Raw genomic sequence first — 23470 nt, 5'->3', positions numbered from 1 at the left:
GGAGCTAAATCACAGGAAACAGTTCTTAGAGAGCAAGATGCTGTGGAGTTTGGGAAACATAAATGAGTCAAACAGCCGGCTCCAGATTACTCTGAGGTCAGACCACTCAGACTGTGAACTAAGGCCAACAGCCGTGTGTGCCTGGGTTCTGACTTACCCTTTCTTCCTTCAGTATCCATTTCTGTTCTCAATAAATTGAGTTTGGATCAACTTAAAGCTCTCAAAGGAAAACCAACAAATACCATTTTGCTGCCTATGTTCTAGAGGGAATGGGTTAATTGTGTTTGATTTTTGAATCTTTTTTTATATATACAATTGGTTATGCAGACACATGGCATATCCAGACACATCACTGAAAAGCTAAGTTGATACAAAAAACATATAGACTGGCATGTACTTACTATGATTTAAAGTTTTAGGGAACTGGAGGATGGCTCAGTGGTTAAGAACCCTGGTTGCTCTTGCAGAAGACCCAAGTTTAATTCCCAGGACCCACACAGTGGCTCACAGCCACCTATATGGTCTGTCCCAGGAGATCTGATGTCCTCTTCTGACCTCCACAGGGACCAGGCACACATGTGGTGAACATACATACATGCAGGGCAAAACACTCATACAGTAAAAGTAAATAAGATACAAATTTTTTGAAAAATAAAACCTTTTTTTTTTTTTTTTTTTTTGCCATGCTGGTGATTGATCCTAGGGCCTCAGTTGTGCTAGGCAAAAGCTCTGCAACTGAGCAATTAACTCCAGCCCTTATATGTTTTGTTTTCATAAATAACTTCTAAGTTCTTCCTGATGCACAATATAGTAATATATATATTTATAAATTTGATTTGACATAGTCCTGTGGGATTTTCCTAATCTCACACCTTTGCTGTTAAGGTCAAAGCCAGAGTCCACACATACTAAGCAAATTCTGTATTCCTGGGCTCCAGTAATCCGAAGAAGCTTAGTGGACACAGGGTACAGCAGGCTGGAGTCTGAGCTACAGTGTCTGCTTGATGATCTCCTCCCTGCCCAGACCCCACTGGGAAGCCTTGCAGAAGGTTCCCATTACAGAAGTCCATTGTGCACTACAAGAAAAACAAGCTGATTCTCTTCCTGCTCTCTTCCCTGGTGCGTTTGAATGTGGAATGCATCCTACACACAGGACACTGCAGAGCAGGTGCATGGTTTGGAGCTTTCCTTGAGCCTTGAACCTGGGCCACTGATCTGCCTGAAGGCTTTTTGATAATATTTACCATTACACAGACTTAACTGCCCGGTCTTCAAATATTGTTACTGAAAACAGTGTTATCAGCGGTCAGAGAAGTTAAGGGTGTGGGGGCTCAAGCAGTTTGTGGTGCCATGTTCCTGCTTTTTAAAGAGTCCATGTCATAAAGTGTGACTGCTCAACTTCCCCTTCGAGAGTCTCTAAGGAAAGATTGTGTCTGGTTCATTTCTTTATCTCCCTCTGCCTCTTAGAAATAAAGGCACCCAATAAAATGTTCACTGCCTCTCCATGACCTGGATTCCTGTCGATGATATGGAGTGAAATTATCTTTTATCCTTTTCTAATGTTATCATTTTCCAGCCTTGCCCTGGAAGAAAATGAAATTTATAACTTCTGTTTGGTGTCTTTATTAGTCATCTGGCTCCTTTTATTCTGATGCCATTTTATTTGTTTGGTTTAGAATCATGAGTTATAACCAATATTCCTACCATTCTGTCATAATTGCCTTTTTTTTTTTTTTTAAGGAAAACTGATAACTGCTCGACAATGGTCTCATCATTGACACTTGTGGGCTCACTATTTTATATATTTTTTTTTTTTTCTAGTTTTGGTTTTTCGAGACAGGGTTTCTCTGTGTAGTTTTGGTTCCTGTCCTGCATCTCACGCAGTAGACCAGGCTGGCCTCGAACTCCCTGAGATCTGCCTGGCTCTGCCTCCCGAGTGCTGGGATTAAAGGCGTGTGCACCACTGCCGCCCGGCTCTATTTTATATATTCTGTTATTTGGTATTTATTATAAAATTTCCATGAGCAAAACCACTGTTCAACATTTTAATACCGTAACAATGGTGTTGAGAGGACTAGATAGACTGTCAACTCTGTAATGATACTGCCGAGTCTAGAATGACAGTTACTCAAGTGGAAAGTGGAACTTGGAGCATGTCTGTGTGATAGAACTATGTAAGCTGGCTGTTCTTGAGTCAGACATGTAGCTTCCTGGCTGTAAATTTCCTAGTTGAGCTGCATCTCTTCTCCACATCTGAGCGATGTCACGCTGCCCTGTTTAGTTCCCCCATAGCACTGATTACATCATGAAATTATTCTGCTTACTTCACTACCTCTCTCCTTATCAAGTACTTCCCTTTATTTGCTGTTGAACTACTAGTACTTAGCTCCCAGTCTGGTCCATGATAGGAGCTTGAGTGGTCAGAAGCGTACTCAGACTCAAGTCCGCGGATACCTAATTGGAATTTCTTTTTCCTTTTTTGAGACAGACGCTCACTATGTAGCCCAGGCTTGACTCAGAGTCTGAATATTTCTCCTTCAACACCCTGAGTGCTGGGATTACAGTGGGCACCACCATGCCCTGATCCTATTTTGAATTTCTTCTACATACTGGAGTTGAGGGACACAGAGATTTCAGGAGCTAGACGGGTGGCTCAGAAGTTAAGCAAACTTGCTGTTCTGGAATAAGTCCCAGGCTCCATTCCACTCATCTGTAACTCCAGTTCCAGGGGATCCAACACCCTCATCTGGCCTCCTCAGGCACTGCACACAAGTGATACACATTCATACATGCCGGCAAAACATTCATACAAATAAAAATAAATACAAATTAGAGAAAAGACAGGTTTTTTCCAGTCAGTGGTGGTACATGTCTTTAATCCCAGCACTCAGGAGGCAGAGGCAGATGGATCTCTTGAGTTCAGGGCCAGCCTGGTCTACATAGTGAGTTCCAGGACAGCCAGGGCTACCTCTGCACAGTATAGCCCAACTTCCCAGTCCCCTGCCCACACAGCAGCTGTGGGAGTCACTGAACTCTGACTCATGTTGACTTCTGCAGTAAAGTATTAACATGGTGCAAAGGTACAAGCTGAAGATGCAGTGTCTAGACTTAATTTAATATAGACCATCCAATTTATACCTTATTTTTCATGTTCTTAATGCTAATGTCCTGGTGGCTGAAATTGTGTCTGAAAGCTGGGCACACTCCTTGCCTGAGGCAGCAGCAGACCTTTCCTGAGATTTAAATGAACTCAAAGCTGATTGTCCTCTAAGTGGAATCTGACTATCCTGGTTAAACACAGGCCATCCCAATTAGGAGAATTATCTGGTCCTGGCTTTTTATCTACTGGTGTTTATGATTAGAGAGCCTTGGAGTCATCGCATTTTGTTAATGGCTTCCATTTATACGTTATTTCAGATTCTCTATTTCCTGCCATCTGAAGAGGCTGCTTTCCTCTACCTCATATTTAAACTGAACACACATTGTTAAGCCTGTGTCTTAGAGGAGTAGTTGTGCAGAATAAGGAGTGGGTGTCTCGAGTCTTCAGTACAGCCCTTTGTCCTTCGTCTGTCTCGAAGGTGATCCTTACTAGTGCAAGTTACCTCCGTATCTAGGAGAGCATTTGTTCACTGGGCAAAGTTCTGTGTGGACAAAGTATCTATCAAGAAAATATTTTATGTCCTTAATAATACATAGTTGTTCTTCTTGAAGGATTTTTTTCTGCTGACTCTCATCTTTGTCTGGAAAACTGGATCCTTCCGACCATATGGGGATGAACCATATGGGGATGAACCATATGGAGATGAACCACATGGACAACAGTACCATGCCACCTCACCATCACCCCACTACCTCCCACTCCCATGGTGGAGGCGACGGCATGATGATGATGATGGTAAGTGTCACAGGACCTTGCCCTACACTTGGATAATAGGAACATGGAATCTTAGCACTGGGAGGTCACCAAAGAGAGAACCAAAGCAGACCCCGCCCCAGGCAAGTCGGATGACAACATACACAGTGACACCAGAACCAGACTTTCTAGACTCCTTTCTTTAAGCCTCTCTTTTGAAACCCACCCCTTCCTGAATTAAGTCCTGGTGTTTGTGTTCTGTGTAGAAAGAGAGAAGGACATGAGATGGGGGTGGAGGGGGGGGGAAAAACTCTTAGTGCTCATGGTAGTAAAGCCTCCCACTGCTTCAGGTATTTCTTCTTGTCTGCTTGTGTTACTGTGAGCCTCTGCTGAGATGCCCATTAGCTCTTCAGTCTTCTCTAACTGGCTTGTTTTGGTTTTCTGGCAGCCTATGACCTTCTACTTTGGCTTTGATAATGTGGAACTATTGTTTTCCGGTTTGGTAATCAACACACCTGGAGGTGAGTAACCATCAGGTAATCTTTGAAGATGACAATCACATGAGAGATGGTGACATAGATTTGGAAATCCAGCACCTCTTTCTGTCCTATTATTACCGGATCCGGATGGTTGTGCTACATAACCATCATAATTCCTATTTCCTAATCAGAAGATGGAATACATGATATTTTTTTTGGATCCTCCAGTGAGCTTCCTTTAGGTAAATAATTTAAATTTCAGATAAGGATCTTTTGTAATCCTTTTCTTGCTTGCTAAGTTGTAATTGGTCCTAGGTTTAAGACTGCAAGCATATTCAAATACCACAGTGTAACCCTGGTTAAGAACTGTTGGTCCTGGCAGGTATGGCAGTGAATACCTTTAATCTCAGCACTTGAGAGGCAGAGGCAGGAGGATCTTTGTGAGTTCAAGGCCAGCCTAGTCTACATAGAGAGTTCAAGGATAGCCAGACTACATAGACACTGCCTGGAAAAAAAAAAGTATTGATCTCATAAACTGCCTGTTTACAGATATATATATAGTGAATATATATATATATATATATATATAGTGAAATGCCTTGCCCTGAAACACAGTTTATTATGACAGAGCTAAAACAAGTGTCACACTTTCTAGAACTCTCTAAACCAGCACTTTTCTCTGCTACATCAAACTATGGTGTTCATGTCCTGACACTTGGCATATCATAGAGTCACTCTTAGTTTTAAGGTGGCTGTCACCCGTCTTTGCTATCTATCATGTATATATTGGTGCTTTACATTTAAATGCAATTCAGTGAGTTTACTTGTCACTTAAACTGCTTTAGATACCAAGGTTATTTCTGAAATAAACCAATTTGATTTTGGAGAAGGAGGGGGAAGCATTTAGTTCAAGTAGTATGTTAAATTTAAATTAGTCACATAAATACATTCATCTTACCAATTCTTCATTTTATATATACATTATCTCTTAAAATGCTTATTCAAAATACATAAGCAGCACTTTTAAAAACAGGTTGTTTTAGCTGGATGTGGTGGTGCATACCTGTAATCCCAGTGCTCTAGAGGCTGAGGCAGGAGACTTTCCAGAAGGCCAAGATCAACCTGGGCTACACAACAAAACCCTGTTAAACAACAAAACAACAGTTGGCTATTCCCTTTTTCCATATTCTATATCATGTGTTTGGATAATCAGAAAGTAAATATGTTCTTGAGCAGAGGCAGTGGTTTTTTGATAACATCTCAGCTCTCCTGCGAGGGTAAAGAGGCAACCATCCAGTTATTCATAAACTGAGATGACACTTTTTCTGTTCTGTTTGAGATAGTTACTTGCCATGTAGCTCAGGCTGACTGTGCACTCAGAATCCTCTGCCTGAGCCTCCCGAGCACAGGGACCACAGGAGGGCGCCACTGTGTCCAGTAGCATGCTGGCCCATGATTTTGACGGTGCTGTTACCTCCTTCCTTCCTTGCTCCCTTTCTTAGAGATGGCTGGAGCTTTCGTGGCCGTGTTCTTACTAGCGATGTTTTATGAAGGACTCAAGATAGCCAGAGAAGGTCTGCTGCGCAAGTCTCAGGTCAGCATTCGCTACAATTCCATGCCTGTCCCCGGACCAAATGGAACCATCCTGATGGAGACGCACAAAACTGTTGGGTAAGAAGATGGAACAGATCCAAAGGAAAGGTCTAGAGAGCTGTCTTAAGAATGTAACAAAGCAAGTGTTTTTTTCTCCCTGAGTTAGTGATTCCATGTAACTTTAGAAGTTCCCAGTTGTGGTTTATGGACTTGCAGTCTGCAAAGGCACATACATGTTGTTCTAAGTTGCAAGTGTTTGCCACTTTGAAAGAAGTTGAAGGGAGTCCAATTTTTTAAATATTTTCTAAATAGTAATGGGCATTTTAAGAATGTAGAGTCAAGATATAAAAGAATGGCAGAATGCACCTGATTCCTTTCTGTCAAAAGTTAAATCTAAGCATGATGTATGCCTGTTATCCCAGCACTTGATGAAGGCTGGAGAATCAGATTTCAAGGCCGTCCTTAAATACGTAGTAAGTTTGAGACTGGCTCAATGAAAATCGAAAGTTCTATCTTACCCCCACCCCCAATCCCATCCCCACACAGTGTCCGGGATAGCTATGATGCAGTCCAGTTGAAGGCTGTGCTAACAGCTACAGCTTTTCTCCTGCACTGCAGCCTCCCAAGTCTGACTTTCCTGTCTGTTTACTCCCCAGGCAGCAGATGCTGAGCTTCCCCCACCTCCTGCAGACAGTGCTGCACATTATCCAGGTAGTCATCAGCTACTTCCTCATGCTCATCTTCATGACCTACAATGGGTACCTCTGCATCGCAGTAGCAGCAGGGGCTGGGACGGGATACTTTCTCTTCAGCTGGAAGAAGGCAGTGGTAGTGGACATCACAGAGCACTGCCATTAACATCAGACTCCACATGTGGCCTTATCAATTGTATGTAGGAAGCATCTCGGGACCGGAAGATGTGATTCCCTCTCCAATCATCCCTTCTCTCTCCTGTCTCTTTATGCACACACACTGAATAGAGGCTTAGTTACAGTCTCTGAGTAGTGGTTTTTCTAATAAGATGAAATTGACTTTGTCTTGAGAAGCCATCTGTGAGATGTCTTCTCTCTCATAATCCTGAGTCTTGTCTAATCCAGGTAGCTTCCTAGTTAATGACTTGATTATCTGCTTCTTTTTATTTTTCTGGGTTTTTTTTTGGGGGGGGGTGCATTTTTGTTTTAAACAGATGATATGTGTGTTGGGTGGGTGGGGTTCTGGGTCAGTAACAGAAAGGGATTTTAACTTCATAAAGAATTGATGGTAATTAGGGACATCTCACCCAACCCGGGACTTAAATTTCACACTAGAAAATAAGCTCCAGTCTTAGCAAGCGGGAAACACATTGTGCCTTTCTCTAGGTGTGATGTGTTACACCAAAATACTAGTAGTGTGTGGAGCGTGGTTAGGGACTAAATGCGGCCTATGGTTTGTGGAGTATGTATTCTTCCTCACTCACCAACATTTGTTCCCATTAACATTTGGATTAGAAGTGAACTTACCAATCAAAGCAAAACAGGACAATCAATTTGAGATAGCAGAAATAGAGATTGTTAAATAAAACCATTGCCATTTTACTTTGACTCAGTACTTTGGTTTGTCCCAACTGAACAAAGCAAAGTTTGTATTGTTTTTCCTATTATTGTTTTTGTGTATGTTCCTTGAAACCAGTGATTTTTCAAACTTTAGAATGTTTCAGAATCACCCAGAGGGCTTGTTAAGACACTACTTGGTGGACATCAACCCTAGAGCCACCAATTTGGCATTTCTAAGTTCCTAGGTGACATTTCTGCTGACATCAAGAGGATTACCCTAAGAGTCAGCATTAAAATAGCAAAGTTGCACCTGGAAGGGACAGAGGGTGGGGCTCCCTGGCATCAGGCATGAGAATCAGAATTGCTGGTTGGTAGGTGGTATGTCTTGGGCACATGTCATATCTAAATGCTGCTGGTCAATACTTATTCATTCCACAAACTTATTTAGCTCCAAATAGGCTTTATGTATATACACACACTTGTGTATAGCCAAAGTACACTTAGCAGCATATATAGTCTCTAGTCCTGACTTAAAGATCTGGGGTTCCTTGGAAGTAGTTTGAAGGCCAGGAGACCTTTGTCCTGTAGTGCAGGTCAGCCAGTCCAAGGCCAGAAGGGCAAAAACCCGACTTTCTGTTTGGAGAGACGTGGGGCATGGTCTAGTAGCCAGATTTTTCTCAGTGAGCATTATGTAGGTCCCCATCCTCCGCTTGACCACCTTTATCATTTATGGGGGTTCACATAGCTCAGAGTGGCCAAAACCCCTTTTCTCACTGAAGAATCCCCTTGGATGTGCTGTCAATCACTAGTCTCCATGCAGGCTTGTTCCCAAACTACCTCTTTAAAGTGATTCTTCTTCCTGTGCTCGTCTGTTCATCCCTCCTTCTTTGGTGCTAGATCCGTTGTGCCTCGGAACAGAAGAAACAAACCTGCTGTCTTGTTGGCCAGTGTTGTGATTCTGAAGTTTATACTTCCTCTCTATGGGTGCCAATTAAACCTCGGAGAACAAGGAATGTGCTCTTTGGTAGCTTTGACCCAAGAGAGGGTTAAAAGCCTACTGGATAGAGACTAAAAAAAATCTAAGAAATTCACTTTAGAGCTTCGCTTTTCTCTTCATTCAGTCCTGTTGTGCTGGTTTTTAGCATTGCACAGTGAATGCCAGGTACTGACGGAGCCCGACATTATGGTGCAGACAGATGTACCCCGTTGTTATCTCAGAAGCCAAGGAATAAACAACCCAGGGGAATACAAAACCCACATTCAGTGGGGACCCTGGTGCTTTCTAGAAATCTCCAGGTGAGCTGCCATAAAACACCTTCCCGGGGCTGAGATGCAGCTCAGATGGGGATCACTTAGCTAGCATATGCAGGCCTTGTTTAACCAACACCCTAAAAATAAAGCATACACTATCAGAAACAAGACCTTACCAGTGAGGTGGGAAGAACCAGGGCCAGTTAGGACAGGGTGCTATGAATCTGAAACCAAGAGAAACCTCACTTTGACGTGGTTCTTCGGGTTAGAAGCAGTCTACTGCAAAACCTGCACTTGAGATCCCTGACTAGGTTCTGGAGGGTGTGGTTAGTACTGGACAGATGTAAGCTTAAATCCATGCTCTTGAACATTAATGCCCAGCTCTTGTGTTCATCTAAACGTCTCCTTCTTCTGTGGGAAGACTGGGTCTAAATTTCTTGAGCCCTGCTTACTTTTTCCTTCCTGTCTTATCCCAGGCAGCTTAGTTTTTTTAAAGTCTCTCAGCTTCCTGATGCAGTAGGCATCGCAATGCTGTGCTTATAATTATCTTACCGATTAGAACTTGGTATTTATAACTGGGTACAGGCCTTAAGTTTGCTTCAAGAAGCAGTTGCCCCATTAGTTTCTATAAAGCTGAGTAAAGGATTACCTACCCCCAGAGTTACAGATCCTAGGTACTAACTCCAGTCCAAGATGCAAGAACACTCAACATCCCATTTCCCACATAGGGAAGCTCCTCAGCATCCATCAAAGTTTCTTTACTATTATGGTAGGGTTGTCCCAAATTCCCTTTCAGACTGTGGGCTTGGGTTCCTTACTAGACTCAGGAGAGTGAGGCGGGGTGTACGTCATATCATTTAATCTTGAGCCTGCCCTTTCCAGCCACTTCAGAAAATTCATCTAAATGACAAGTCTGCATTTGATGTAATGCCTTAATCACTGGGTCTCCGTTCGTGTTGACTGTTTCAGAGACTGTAAGCTCCCAGAGAGCAGGACTGCTGTAATGGGAACGTTGTAAGTGTTGTGTGCAAGAGAACAAAATAAATGTCTTGATTTTGTGATTCTATGCATGTCTGTCTACACAGAGTAGTCTCTAAGGAAGCTGGTCGCTTTGCAGTCTTTGGGGATTGGCCATTACCATGAATTCTACAATGTCAGTCTCTTAGATAACGTGGTCTTGTTGCTATTCTCTCACTGTACTTAAAAGGCTGGGCTAGCGCAATGGTGGCGCACACCTTTAATCCACACTCGGAGGCAGAGGCAGGCGGATCTCTGTGAGTTCGAGGCCAGCCTGGTCTACAGAGCGAGTTCCAGGACAGACTCCAAAGCTACACAGAGAAACCCTGTCTCAAAAAAAAAGAAAAAAAAGTCTGGGCTAGTGCCTGCCAGATCAGCATGACCTTGTGCCTAGGACACGGGTCCTGTGTCTGCAAGTCTTTCAGTATAGGAGGGATTGTTGGGTTCAAAAGCTAACTTTTGCCCCGTTTCATCCATGATTCATAACCTCTGCATTCATGCCATCAGGCAGGAGCACTGGCTTCCAGGAGCCTCCCTGCCGGACTTTGCCTAGCCCCGTGGTAGTGGCCGGTGTCACCATGACCGGTCTTCCTGCTGGCCCACAGAGCGCTCCCCACCATTCCTGCAGTCTTTAGTGCGGTGATAAACATGGCCCCTGAGGACGGGGGTCTCAAATCTGGGCTGCACCACTTAGGAAAAACTATTCTAACCATCTCGACGTTTCCTCATGTATAAAAAGGCAGTTGATAGTCAAGTGCGGTGACAAGTGCCTGTCATTCTAGTATTTGGCAGGATGAGGCAGGAAGGTTATGAGGAAAGACCTGGACTACCTAGTTAAAGGTCTTCAGTTTGGGGGTACAGGGGAACACAGGTGGATTTTCCATTTGGGCAAGAATTCTATTCAGAGTCATTAATGCCATGAAAATATAGACAGCAGCATGACAGGATCTGAGAGTTCAGGCCTCAGCACCAGTCAGGCTATCTCTGATTCTTGGTGGCAAGGAGAGAATTCCAAAGAAATGCACCACTCTGGATACGGGGGAAGTAAGGAGGAGGGGCACACACAGGTGGCAGATGTGTCCCCACCAGAAGCCCTCTAATGGCCGGGAGTCGAGCAACCTGATCTGTAAGTCTAGGCAGACAGAATGGAATCTTGGCACCTGGGTATTCTGTTTACAGATGCTCCACAGTATGTCTGTCCCTGTAGCAGCAAGGATCTCAGAACCAGCTATGAAGATGGAGATAGAGAGGGCAGGCATAACTTGAGCAGTGTTCGGCCTGGGCTTCTAACACTGTGAGACCCTGTTGCAAAAGCAAATGGCTATGGGTGTCGCTTGGTGGTTGAGTGCTTGCCTGAGTGTGCTTTTCTAAGGCTCTGGGTTCAATCTGTAGCACGCCTAGTGTGTATCCTCCCACACACAAAGGAGTAATAGCACCTACCTATTTGAATTAAAAGCAATATGGATAAGGTACTCCACACAACACAGGCATATCCAACCCATATTGTTTTCACTATCTACTGGTTATTCTGTCCCTAGAGACTTCAGGAAAATGAGAGGTCACTCTCCTGAATAAGGTCAGTATCTTTACAACTGACTAACCTCCTGGGCACTGGTAATCCAGAAATGAACAGATCCTAAGGAATACAGAATTGAAACATAATGTAGTTAATGCCCAAAAAAGATTAGCAATTGCAGTAAGTCCTAGTCTACTGATGAATAACTGTCATTCTGTTCATAAAACAGCATGGAAATTCTTGGAAACCTAAAAATAAAAACTTCTATCCCCCACACACTGCTTTCAGCCAGGAACACTAAGAAAGCAACATATTGAAGGCCATTTAGAAGCATGGGCAAGGAAAGCAGACTGCCCGGGTTCGAATCTACTACCTGCCACTTCACGGCTGAGCTCTGGTTCACGTCTGCAAACTCAGACAGGTGTGCCCTTTCAGGAATTGTGGTGTCTGCATGGATCACTCCGCACTGTCTTACACAGCCCTCTGCATGACAGCTATTAGAACAAAGGCAGGCCATGCAGGAGGCATGAAAACAACCGGGAAGTCCTACGGGGAGGTGCAGGAAGGAAGGAGTAATGCAGGCAGAATCTTCTCTTTGCCCTCTGTAAGGCCTTTGCAGGCTGCAATAAAGAGTCCCTATCTACAGCCTGTGTCTCGGGTTTTATTGTTTTTTAAGACAGTAAGATAACAGGGCTCAGGGGTCATTAATAAAACTGGAATAAAAGTTTTGTTAAAAAAAAAAAAAAAAAAAAGCGTGGAGCAGGAAGAGGAAACTACACATTCCTCTTTATCTCTACCTTCCCATATACATCACTCACGAACTATCCAGAAGCCTGGGTAAAACCCAGCTAAGGAGTCTCTTTGAAACTTGATTCCAGGTGTTCTGGCTTCCACAGTTGGTGGTTCTGTCCCTGAATTTTATGGTAAAATGGAGCATGGTGCAAAAATATCCAGAATTCAGATGGGTTCCTGCTGCAAGAATTCTTAGGCGAGTCCCAAGGGAAGAAGAATTAAAGTCCCTCTCGTACTGTTAGGAATGCTCGTGTTTCCCTCATTGTATAAAGCCTTTGTGGATTTGACTCTGACAATTTGTTCATTAGAATCCAATCTCCATGAGGGTAGGGGTCTTTGTCTTGGTTTGGATTGGTTTTTTTGTTTTGTTTTTGTGTTTTTACATTTTGAGACAAGACTTCATTCTGTAGCCCAGACTAGCCTCCAACTCATGAGACTACCTCAGCCTTCCAAGTGCAGGGTTAGAGCCACGAGCACACTCATCTGGGATCTCTGTTGCTTGCAGGACGGGCAGCAGTCACCAAATACTGAATAAACAAGTGAAGTGAAAGTCCAGGGGATCAACTCCAAGTGTCCAGGTTTGGGGTCCTTTTGTAAAGACAAGGACATCACCTCTGATGGCGATTACCTCTCAGAGCGAGGGACTTCATTGCTACTACGTTTAAGGATGTCTCACATTTTTTCCAAAAATATATTTAATTTTAAAAACAAAAATCAGGTAAGCTTTCCACAGTCCAATTTTCCAGAAACAGCCAGAATTTGGCTTCTAGCTTATCAGAAAAGTTGAACAGTAATTTCACGCAGACATTATTTCTCCCTGCAGGAGACAGAAAACATTCTGCTTGGTTGTACACACTTAATTCTCTAAATCTGTTCTGTATTTCCGCCATCATTTTATTCCATTCCAGGGGTCTGGTATGCAAGAGAATCCATCTCTAAAACTCAAAGTTTCCAAACTGAGATGTGCGGTTGTTGGGCTTAGGTTGGGGTTTGTAACCAATTCGATCATTTATCATTTGTTCCCGGCTCTTGGGGTCACTGCTGAGCCCAGCAGCCCCTCCTTCTCCATCACTGGTTCCTACCCCTTCTACATCTTCCTTCTGTTTCTTACGGGTCTGAAAGTCAAAAAAAAAAAAAAAAATTAGGAAAAACATTCTTTCAATTAGCAAATATTTAATCTAGCATTTATTTACCATACACGAGTATTGGGTAAGGGGCAAGGTTAGGGGCTAATAAACAATAAACTGATATCCCAAGTTTAGGATCGTTACAAGAAGGATACAGGCATGCAGTCTTAGAAGATGTACCCCTACCTTCCAGAATATCGCAGTCTAGAAGGCAACGGGCATGGAGACCACTAGTTCTATACACAGAGAGTTCAAGGTTATAATGGGGGAGTCACAGAGGGTGCAGTACAGAGGCCTGCAGGAACCTGCAGTTGGAGATAGTGGATATGGGGCAACAAAAGGTGTTTCAAGCAAACTTTTTAATGAGAACAAGTGAAAAATGACATGACTCTTGTAGTCACCAAGAAGCCACAGCCTTGCCAGGCATGGTGGCGCACGCCTTTAATCCCAGCACTCTGGAGACAGAGGCAGTGGATCTCTGTGATCTGGAGGCCAGTGGTCTACAGAGTGAGTTCCAGAACAACCAGTGTGGTCACACAGAGAAACCCTGTCTCAAAAAACCAGAAAATAAAAAATAAACCTGCAGCCTGACTGGTTCCCCACAACTATGGTAACACAAGAAGAGACGATGCTACCTGGGGTAGGTCTCAGTTTGGGGGCTTCCTTCTGCCTTTTCAATTTTGTAAGTTAATTGTCTACTTGTTTATTGATGATGCTAGGGATTGAACCCAAGGCTTCATGCATGGTAGGCAAGCAATCTACCACCGAACTATATCCCAGCCCCTGGTTTGCTTTTGGTTTGGTTTTGAATTTTTTGGAAAATTTCCTCTTTATTCTTGGTACCACTATTGCAACTCAATGAGCCATAAGTCTAATGCAATGGAAAGAAAACCTACAACAGCTAGATGACCTTGGTGTCAATCCCTAATGCAATGGAAAGAAAACCTACAACAGATAGATGACCTTGGTGTCAATCCTTAATGCAATGGAAAGAAAACCTACAACAGCTAGATGACTTTGGTGTCAATCCAGCTGGCACCACACTGCATCAACAGTTGCTACACTTGTCTCTACACTTGTGGCTGAGAACCTCCTGAACAAGAAGGGCTTCCTGCTTCCGCTGCAGAAACCTTCCTGATAGGGATGTCACTCCCTCTGTGGCTCATTTCCTAAAGTTTCTTTAAGGCATTTGGCTGGACTGTCCTAAGTACTCTATAGCTTTCCTGACAACTCGCTTTCCTAAGAATGGAAGCCTTCTCTGCGCTGTTTAGAACTCTACAACTGGACTATTACAAGTTCAAAGCTAGCCTGGCCTCTATAGTAAAACCTTATCTCAAAAACAAAAGAATTATGCTACAATCCACCACCACCACCATACTGCCTGAGTTTCCTTCACTGAGACGTACTTCCTGGGTCTCTGATCTGACTGATTTCCAAGCCATGGAGTTCTCACCACCACTGTGATTAGTTAAACCACTGCCAAATTCCCTTCACTGCAGCCACCATGGATCCCGCCACTACCATGTCTCGCTTAGGTTCCACAGCCGGATCCTGGTTACAGATCTCTCCAGCCCCCACAGCCTGCTTCACACAACAACCTCTGCTGCCACCGCCTCCGCCTCCATCACTGTAGCTTCGTCTTCTGCCAAAGTTGCCACTGTGACCAAAGTTACTTCCAGCACTTCCAAAGTTCTCTTCACAACCTAAAAAGGTCACCAGGTCCACCTCCGCCCCGCCTCCTTGTTATGCAGTGGATAATGTCTTGTTCAAAAAGGTCTTTTCCATGTCAAAAGGATGCCAATGAATGGTGTTATTTCTGAATCAACTGTATGATAATTGGCACAAGTTATAAGGACAAATCCTCTCTATTCCACTGTTTCCACAACTACTTCTTTCGATCTTGCTCTACAGTTCAAAGCAGTCTCTTAAACACATGCTCCTGAGTAGTATTTTATTGTCACCAACAAAAATCTTCACTATTGATGTGCATAAGGCATCCTCTCCAGAAAGGGCTCTTTGGTTCCTTCCACTCTGCCTATCCACCTTGCATAGACGAGCAAATGCTGATCTGTCTGAACAATACCACGGCCCATGAACATTTTGTTTGGGGCTTTCTCGAGACCAGACAATCTGTGAGTCTGCCCCACTTCTGACAATGTGTTCTTGAGCTCCCCGCTGTACCGTCAAAGGTCAGATCAATACATCCAACCAATCAGGGCTTTGGTTCTTCTGATTCATGCCCTTAATCCTCCTGTTACAGCAGCAATGGCTTCAGTCAGGCCGCAGGAGACCAGACTAACTTTACGGCTGTTTGGAGACTGAACTCGACCTTGCCAATTCAAGTTGAACAGGAGATACAGAGGAAGACTTAGGCTTTGTTGTCTCACAAAAGAGGTCCTGCTCTAAATCACAAGTGACTACAGATTCCCATAGCCACCACTCCCTGACTATAAAGATGGCATTAAATGATAATGCTCTATCTACAGTTCTTTACTGGGAACACAGCTCAGCTGCTCTGATCACTGAAATTATGATGGTAATTGCACCACTCACTGGTGAACTGTGACCCCTCAAATCCCAGCATCAATGTACTAGAGTCAATCAAATAAGGCTGGGCTGAGGATCCCTTCTCCGAAATACTTGGGACCCAAAGTATTTGAGATTCAAGTTTTTTTTTTTTTTCTTTCAGATTTTGGAATAGTATGCATTTGCTACAGAAGTCAAGTATCCTAAGCTAAAAATCCAGAATCTAAAATGCCCCCAAATATGAAATTTCCTGTGGTTACCTTTTAAATAACAACATAAGGAACCTGGCCAGTACGATGGCTGCACAACCCTGGCAGTCTGTGTTCAGTCCCCAGAACCCATGGGGTTTTAATACATAAATAAACAAAACTGGATGTGGTGGTGCAGGGTTGTAATGCCAGCACTCCTAGCCGTAAGCTAGCAGGCAGAGACAGCCTAGACGCTCCTGGGCAAGCTAGCCTGAAGTATACAACAGAAACAGGAAGAGACCCTGCCTCAACATGGCGGAGGAGAGAACCAACTCGAGAAAGTTGTCCTCTGACCTCTACACATGCACTGTGGAAAACGAACACCCTCACTCACCCACATCATATACCTAATAATAATAAATACAATTGTGTGTGTGTGCGCGTTTGTATGTGTACTGGACTTCTGTTAATCTCTAGTTAGTCAACACTACAAAGAAGTGACCTTAAGAGGTTCACCCCAAAAAATCTTTATAAAAACTACTTCTAAGAAGCAAAGGGATCTCTGAGGATACTCACCTGGAATGAAATCGTTTTAAAAGTTTCATGTTATGAACAACTACAGACTGTTCCTGAGGTGCAAACAACTTTAGTGAAAAATGAAATACCAAGGAGTAGAGACAGAAAGATGACTCAGCAGTTAAGAAAGAGCACCTGCTGCTCTTGCCAAGGACCCAGGTTCAGTTTCCAGCACCCACATGGCAAAGGACCCAGGTTCAGCTCCCAGCACCCACATGGCAGGTCACAGCCATCTGTAACTCCAGTTCAGGGGTTCTGATGCCCTCTTCTGGCCTCCATGGACACTGCATACACATGGTGAGGACACATGTAGTCAAAAAGTTCACAAAGATTTTTTTAAAAAAAGACCAGAGCTGGGCATGGTGGCACAAGCCTTTAATCCCAGTACTTAGGAGGCAGAGGCAGGGGGGTCTCTGTGAATTCGAGATCAGCCAAGGCTATGTAAAGACAGCCTGTCTTGAAAAACCAAACAAGAAAAAAGAAAAGGAAAGGAGGAAGAACAGAGCCAGGCATAGGACAGTGCCCAATTATAGTGTCAGTCCTTGAGAGGCAGGGGCAGGAGAAGCTGGGACAGCCTGGGCTACTTATTTGAACCTGAGGAGGATGGAAAGAGGAAGGGCCGCTTTTCCTACTGTTTTCATTTTCATTCATTCCAAGAGTGTCCCTCTCTCCTGAACTGTTTGAAAGGACACCAAACCCACTACCTTTTAGTGGAAAGGCCGATTCAACAATGAGCTCATTCTGCAGAGTCAAAGTCCACTGGGCCAGCATTTTTGATTCATCACAACTAAAACCTAAACCATTCTTGAAACTCATCCTTTTCAGGACTGAAGATGAATGCCTACAATCCCAGCACTCAGGACTCTGAGGTGAAAGGTCACAATGAGTTCCAGGCCTACCTGGGCTACACAGTGAGACCCTGTCTTAAAAACACAAAAAGAGCAAAACCTCATGCTTAATAATAGACTGCCAATATGAATTCTTAAAAAGCAAAAAAAAAAAAAGAACTGGATTGGCAAGACAGCTGGGTGAGTAAAGGCACTTGCTTGCCAAGACTGAGCCTGAATTAAATCCCAGGAATAAACATGGTGAGAGAAGAGAAATAATTTCTGCATGTTGTGCTCTAGCTGCCACATGTTCCATGGCATGAGAACACTCATACATACACACACACACACACACACACACACACACACACACACACACACACGAAAAAATTGATGATACTTTATGAACAATACAGTTGCTGGAATGAAGAACAAGAGAAACCGAAGTTGTCAGACTTCGTATGAATGATGTAAAGCCAATTCCATGCTGGGTACATGCAAGATGTAATGTCCCCTACCATCTGAATAAAGTACCTCCTCGAGCAGCAAATGCAAATTGGCTTGTAGGGAGCCCTCCTCTGGAAAGAGTCCAGAGCTTAATATACTAATCCTTGCCTTCAAGGAGCTTCTGGCCCAGCTGAAGAAAACAGAGAGTTAAAACAGAGAGCGGTGCTACCTACAAGAGGTAGATCAACATGGGTGGGGAGTGAACTTAATCCAGCCAGGGGCTGGAAGGGGCCAAGTCAAGATGAGGTAGGGGGGAAGGGAGCAGAGTACACAGCACTGAGATTAAAGACAACCTGGCAGATAAAGTGGAGAGATGAGCAAGGACTAGGTCATAAAGGACCTCATGAACCATGCTTAGGAATTTGGACTTCATCCTGAAGGCATGGAAGAATTTACTCTTATTAATAGATATCTAATATTGTGTGGCAAAGCCAGATTTAGAAATATATACAGCTGCCTAGTGTGGGTATGCCTTTAATCCCAGTCCTCAGGAGGCAACTGTTCAAGTTCAAGGCCAGCTTGGTCTACATAATGGGTTCCCAGACCAGCCAGGGCTACACAGTGAGATCCTGTCTCAGACAAAAACAAAAAATATAAACAGTACCCCACTGCAGGCTAGATTTTAGAAATTCAATGGTGAAGAAAATGAATAGGATTTCTTTACTCAAAGTTCCTAATGTAAAAGATTTTACAATAAACAGCCAAATGATTGCAAGGAGCAGGTGAATGTTCAATAAGTGTATCTGTCTAACATGCACAAAGTCCTAGGTTAATCTTCAGCACTGAGGGGGAAATAAAATAACTCCAAGTTAATAACAAATGCTGACAGGCTGTAATGTTCCTCAGTTGGTAGAGTATTTGCCTAGCATGCACAAGCCTGAGACTAGATAGGTCACAGACCTAAGGGAAAACATAATACTATTCTGATAAAGAAACATTGCAATAAAATGACTCCTGATGACATACTGCTGTATCCACAGATCAGCCATATCAGAGAAGTTTCTTCTTGAACTAGATGGCAATTAACACAGAGACCCACAACTGGACAATGTGTAGAGAGTGGAAGACTCTGGAGCACTCAGTAATAATTGGATTGTCTTCCTCAAACCCTTCCCCTCAAGACTCAGGGATCTATGTGGAAGAGGAGGCACAAAGATCGTTAAGAGGTGAAGAAGGACGACTCCAAGGACACAGCACCCTCCAGATCAACAGGACGGATGCACATATGCACTCAGAGCCTGTGGCGGCACGCACAGGACCTGCACGGGTTCGAGCCAGACAGGGTCCCAGCACTGAGGGAGAAGTAGACAGACACAGGGTCCCACCCCTAACCAAGAGGCTAGCTGCAACTGACACTCATGGCAAAGGAAAAATCAGTTTTCTCTAACGTCTCCAACATCACTGGGGATATCAACCACACTCCTGAGCAGACTCCACGGCCAGGAGTAGGTGGCCAACACAAAATGAACTCAGTGGTATTTTTGTGGACTTTTTGTTTCTTGTTTGGGGAATTTGTTTCGTTTTTTTTTGTTTGTTTGTTTGTTTGTTTGTTTGTTTGTTTTTTGGTTTTTCGAGACAGGGTTTCTCTGTGTAGTTTTGTGCCTTTCCTGGAGCTCACTTGGTAGCCCCAGGCTGGCCTCGAACTCACAGAGATCTGCCTGCCTCTGCCTCCCGAGTGCTGGGATTAAAGGCGTGCGCCACCACCGCCCGGCCCTTGTTTCGTTTTTTGAGAGAGAAAAAGAACATAAAGTTGGGTGAGTAATGAGGTAGACAGGGTATGGGAAGAATTGGGGCTGGGGAAAACATGACCAAAATATATGAAAAAGTTAATAAACAAATAAAATAGTAATATAAATAAATAAAAAAAGAACTATAAGAGGATCATTTTCTGTTGTTTTGGGCCACCAAATTCTTTGCTATGATAGTCACAGGAAATTCATTTTTATTTTGAGATCCCTGAAAAGCACCCTAATAGATTTCAAATAAGCCGCTGGAAGAGTCTGAGGTTCCGAAGGTAATTACTATCTGAAATACCCCTAAGAATCGGAAAGTGAATTCTCACCTCCAGGTCCTTCCGAATGCTCTCAAACTCTTCAATGTCATCGAGCTTGAGCTCCAGACGTGTTGGTTTTCGTCGCAGCATATTGAAATCAGCAATAGGAGTCAGACCCAGGGAGCTATGGGCTGTTAAAAATGTCGAGAGAGGAAAAACTTCAGGTGCCGGAGTCTCAGCTACAAACGGATAAATCTGTAAACACGAACAATAAAATAAACAGGACATTAACTCATTTAGATTTTCACGCATAGGCTTTTTTTGCTGGGGGCTAAAGAGATGGTTCTCCGGTTAAGAGTAAATATTGCCCTTGCAGAGGACACAAGTTCAATTCCCAGCTTATAACTAACTGCCTGTAGCTCCAGCTTCAGGGGATCAGATGCCTATGCCCTCCGTGGACACCTGCACTCACGTGCATATACCTATTATACACAAAATTAAAAGTGAAATCTTCAAAAACAAACCCAGCAAAATGCCAGCAGAGAATCTAGGCAGCAATCTTTTTGGGTTGTTTTTTTTTTTTTCTTCTTTTTAACACTTTCTGAGATGCTTCATTCAAAACCCAGAGGACATGACAGACACAGCAGCACAGAAACTATTCTCTGTCGAGAGTTTTAGGTCAGAAACCAAGCTTGGGTGTCCTGAAACCTTCCCGGCTGTGAGCTCCCAAGCAAGACCCCCAACAATCACCTTAATCTCGTGCTCTAATAACCTCCAAAAAAATACACTAGCTAAAAGAAATTAGCCGAGGGCAGTGGCCTGTGACTACAGCCCCAACTGCCTGGGGTCACTTGAGCATAGGCGTTGGAGGCCAGAAAAGAAACCCTGTCTGAAAAAAACAAAAACAGACAAGAAACAAGAGGAAGAAAGTCAGGAGTTGGGGAGATTGACTGAGCAAGTAGAGCACTTCCTGCCCAAGCATGTGGACCTCAGTTCAAATCTCCATCCCACACATAAAACGACAGGCATAGCCAGGCAATGGTGACACACCCCTTTTTCCCAGCACTTGTGAGGCAGAGGCAGGTGAATCTTAGTTTGAGGCCAGCACGGTCTATACAGCAAGTTCTAGGACAACCAAGGCTACACAGAAACCCTGTCTCAAGTAAAAAAGGTTGGGCATGATCTTATAGGGACCTGTAACCCTGAACTATGGAGGAACAGGAGATTGCTAGGGTTTGCTGGCTATCAGCCTGGCTCCGGATTCAGGGAGAGCCCCTGTCTCAAGGAGTAAAACAGAGTGGGACAGAGCAGGACACCCAGGAAACATCCTCTAGCCTCAAGGTGTACACACATGTGAATATACCACACTTACAGTCACATACACACAAAGGAAAAATGGGAAATGGTTAACTATCTCATCTTAATTCAACATAGTTAGGGAAAGTGGACAAGCCATAAATTCAATCTGCTTTCTATGAACATCATCAGAGACTGTGACCATTCCTGGGTATTAAAACCATGGCTTAAATCTCATGAAAACCAAACTTACCAATTCATAGGATTATCCACAGGATCTAGCCAGGTCCTAAGTGGGTAAATCACTGACTAATCAGATGTTTCCTGTGCTGAGCTATAGACATTTAAAGGCACTGTCGCAACCTGTGGGGAAAACAAGACAAGACAACAGACTGTGGCAATCTAGTGGAAAAACAGAACTCTAAGGAGGATCCTTCAACAGCGCTGCATGAGCACTGAGCCCAGGCTGGGCTGCATGTGAGGGGCCAGGAATGTCAACTCCCTGTGGGAAATTTGAAGGGGAGGCAGATAGAGACCAATAAGGCCACAGGAGTTCAAAATCATTTCATAGGGCAAATGAATGCTTGTGTTGACAAAGCCCATGTTTGTTTCGGAACAAAAAACTAAGTGGAGCTTAGTACCCACTGAAGGTATCATCTTTATGTCCTCCACAGTATCCATAGTTAGCAGACAACAAGTTTTGGAATAATCTAAGCTATCCAAATAAGAGAAGGTGAAACTAACTTTTCTTGAGTCCTAGACTCTTCCATTATTGTTGTTTTTTTTTTTATTTCTCTTTAGTAACTTTTAAAACTTTGCTTTTTGGAAAGTTTTTTTTTTTATATTTGGTTATTTATTGGGTGTGGTAGAAGCACACAGCACACAGCCCACAGCCCATGAACAGAGGTCAGAGACAACCTTTGCGAGTCAGTTCTCTCTACTACAGGGGATGTCAGGCTGGGTACCGGTTCCTTTACCCACTGAACATGCTACATTCCCATTCTTTATATTACTTTAATACAGAAGACTTGTGAAGCTTGAAAAATTATTGCAGTTTTGTAAAATTGAAGCAAACAGTTTAGTTAACAATATCAGCTGCCTATAAAAGTTACACATAGACCACTAGAGAAAAGAGTAAAATGATAATGATCCAAGTGAAAGATCATAGTGTGAATATGTAAATTACTCTTGTATGCATCTAGAATCAAAAGACTACGATGTATATTAAATGAAGAAACATTTACCTTTCTCTCTTAGCATAGCCAGGGGTGATAAAATCAATACAAAACACTGGCCCATGACATTTCAAACTGCCTTATTCTAAATCAGATACTACGTTCTACCAGATCCCTAAGTAGAGAAATGGAAGAGGAAGCCAGCTCCAAAGGAAAAGGAAGAAATAATTAGAAGAAAAGTTTTCTACTTGTATACAAACTGAAAGCCTCGCCACTAGAGGGCAGTATTGAGTGCAGGTTAAAAGAACTGCTCTCCACTTGCCACGTTAATAATTCTACTACACTATGGCTCCAGAACGACGGATTAGCCTCATTTCTCACCAGAATTTATTTTTCTGTACTCTGTTGTCACGTGACTTGGATAACTAAAATAGAATTAGCTCCTTGTGCATAATTCGGCGTTTAGTAAGCACTCGAAGATGAAGTGCTCCGATAATTGCATTTGTTTGGGAAAGAGCAGGAGTGAGTCTGTCCAGCTCAGCAAACACGAATATTTTGGCAATCCCCACAATCTTCATGTAAGGATTTAAAAAAAGAAGAAGAAAGAAACCTTATCTCTGATGGCCTAGCGATCCGGGGAGCGACAGCTGCTGGTATGCACTCTCCCTGGCGCCTCCCTGGACCCTTTATCTCAAAGAACACAAAGAATAGGTTGTAGACAAGTAAACCAACAACAAACTAGGCCGCCGATCCCCCGCCACGTCTTTTAGTCCTAGAAGGCTCTTAGAGTTTAATGCTTCTTGAAGCCCAAAATCGCTGCGGAGCCACCCAGTTACGAGGGGCCCCCGGGAGGACTTCCGTACCTACCGTACAGTCCTCCTTACCAGCTCCAAGGCTGCACTAGTCTAGGGAGAGATTTCCATGGCAACACAGCTCTCGGCCTCGAGATGATGGAAGGCCTCCCGAAGGAGAGCAGAGACCTTCGGTTCGCTCCTGATTACAGTCGAAATCCGCGAACCTACCTCTTTTCAGGCCTCTGCAGCTTCCCAGAACCTCAACTCCCACCAAGAAGCCATCGCTGCGCGTCCCGAACTACACTTCCCAGAATACTCTGCGCCTCTCTTCCCACACGCCTCTTTTCCCGCGAGCTTGTGTTGAACGCTCATGAGGCCACGCCCCTCGACACCAGCAGACGCTTGGCAACTACGACGCCCAAGATACT

General features: G+C 43.7%; 2 protein-coding genes across 5 annotated transcripts in view; one reads left to right on the top strand and one right to left on the bottom strand.

Moving 5' to 3' along the window:
- Slc31a1 (solute carrier family 31 member 1) overlaps positions 1 to 9774 on the top strand; it is a 33658-nt gene extending 23884 nt beyond the window's left edge. For both annotated transcript variants that reach the window (XM_028858045.2, XM_037202610.1), the window contains exons 2-5: positions 3712 to 3895; positions 4302 to 4374; positions 5835 to 6003; positions 6582 to 9774. In XM_028858045.2, the coding sequence (XP_028713878.1) occupies positions 3767 to 3895; positions 4302 to 4374; positions 5835 to 6003; positions 6582 to 6783 (573 nt within the window). In that variant the 5' untranslated portion in view covers positions 3712 to 3766 and the 3' untranslated portion in view covers positions 6784 to 9774. The remainder of the gene's footprint in view (positions 1 to 3711; positions 3896 to 4301; positions 4375 to 5834; positions 6004 to 6581) is intronic.
- A 2108-nt stretch (positions 9775 to 11882) lies between these two features.
- Positions 11883 to 23376, bottom strand: Cdc26 (cell division cycle 26). Of its 3 annotated transcripts, none has more exons than XM_028858046.2 (4): positions 23271 to 23376; positions 21327 to 21436; positions 19847 to 20032; positions 11883 to 13148 (listed from the first exon to the last, which is right to left on the bottom strand). In XM_028858046.2, the coding sequence occupies exons 3-4, from the start codon at positions 19925 to 19927 to the stop codon at positions 12969 to 12971; spliced, it is 261 nt and encodes an 86-aa protein (XP_028713879.1). In that variant the 5' UTR covers positions 19928 to 20032; positions 21327 to 21436; positions 23271 to 23376; the 3' UTR covers positions 11883 to 12968. The 3 variants fall into 3 exon arrangements, with proteins under 3 accessions (XP_028713879.1, XP_028713881.1, XP_028713880.1); XM_028858048.2 differs by having other exon boundaries at positions 19847 to 19968; XM_028858047.2 differs by lacking the exon at positions 21327 to 21436 and having other exon boundaries at positions 23271 to 23373.
- Positions 23377 to 23470: the final 94 nt, after the last annotated feature.

Source organism: Peromyscus leucopus, chromosome 2, assembly GCF_004664715.2.
Source record: "Peromyscus leucopus breed LL Stock chromosome 2, UCI_PerLeu_2.1, whole genome shotgun sequence".
In the NCBI taxonomy this organism is placed as follows: Eukaryota; Metazoa; Chordata; class Mammalia; order Rodentia; family Cricetidae; genus Peromyscus; species Peromyscus leucopus.
The sequence above is the reverse complement of the archived record's forward strand: the minus strand, read 5'-3'. Positions and strand labels throughout refer to the sequence as shown.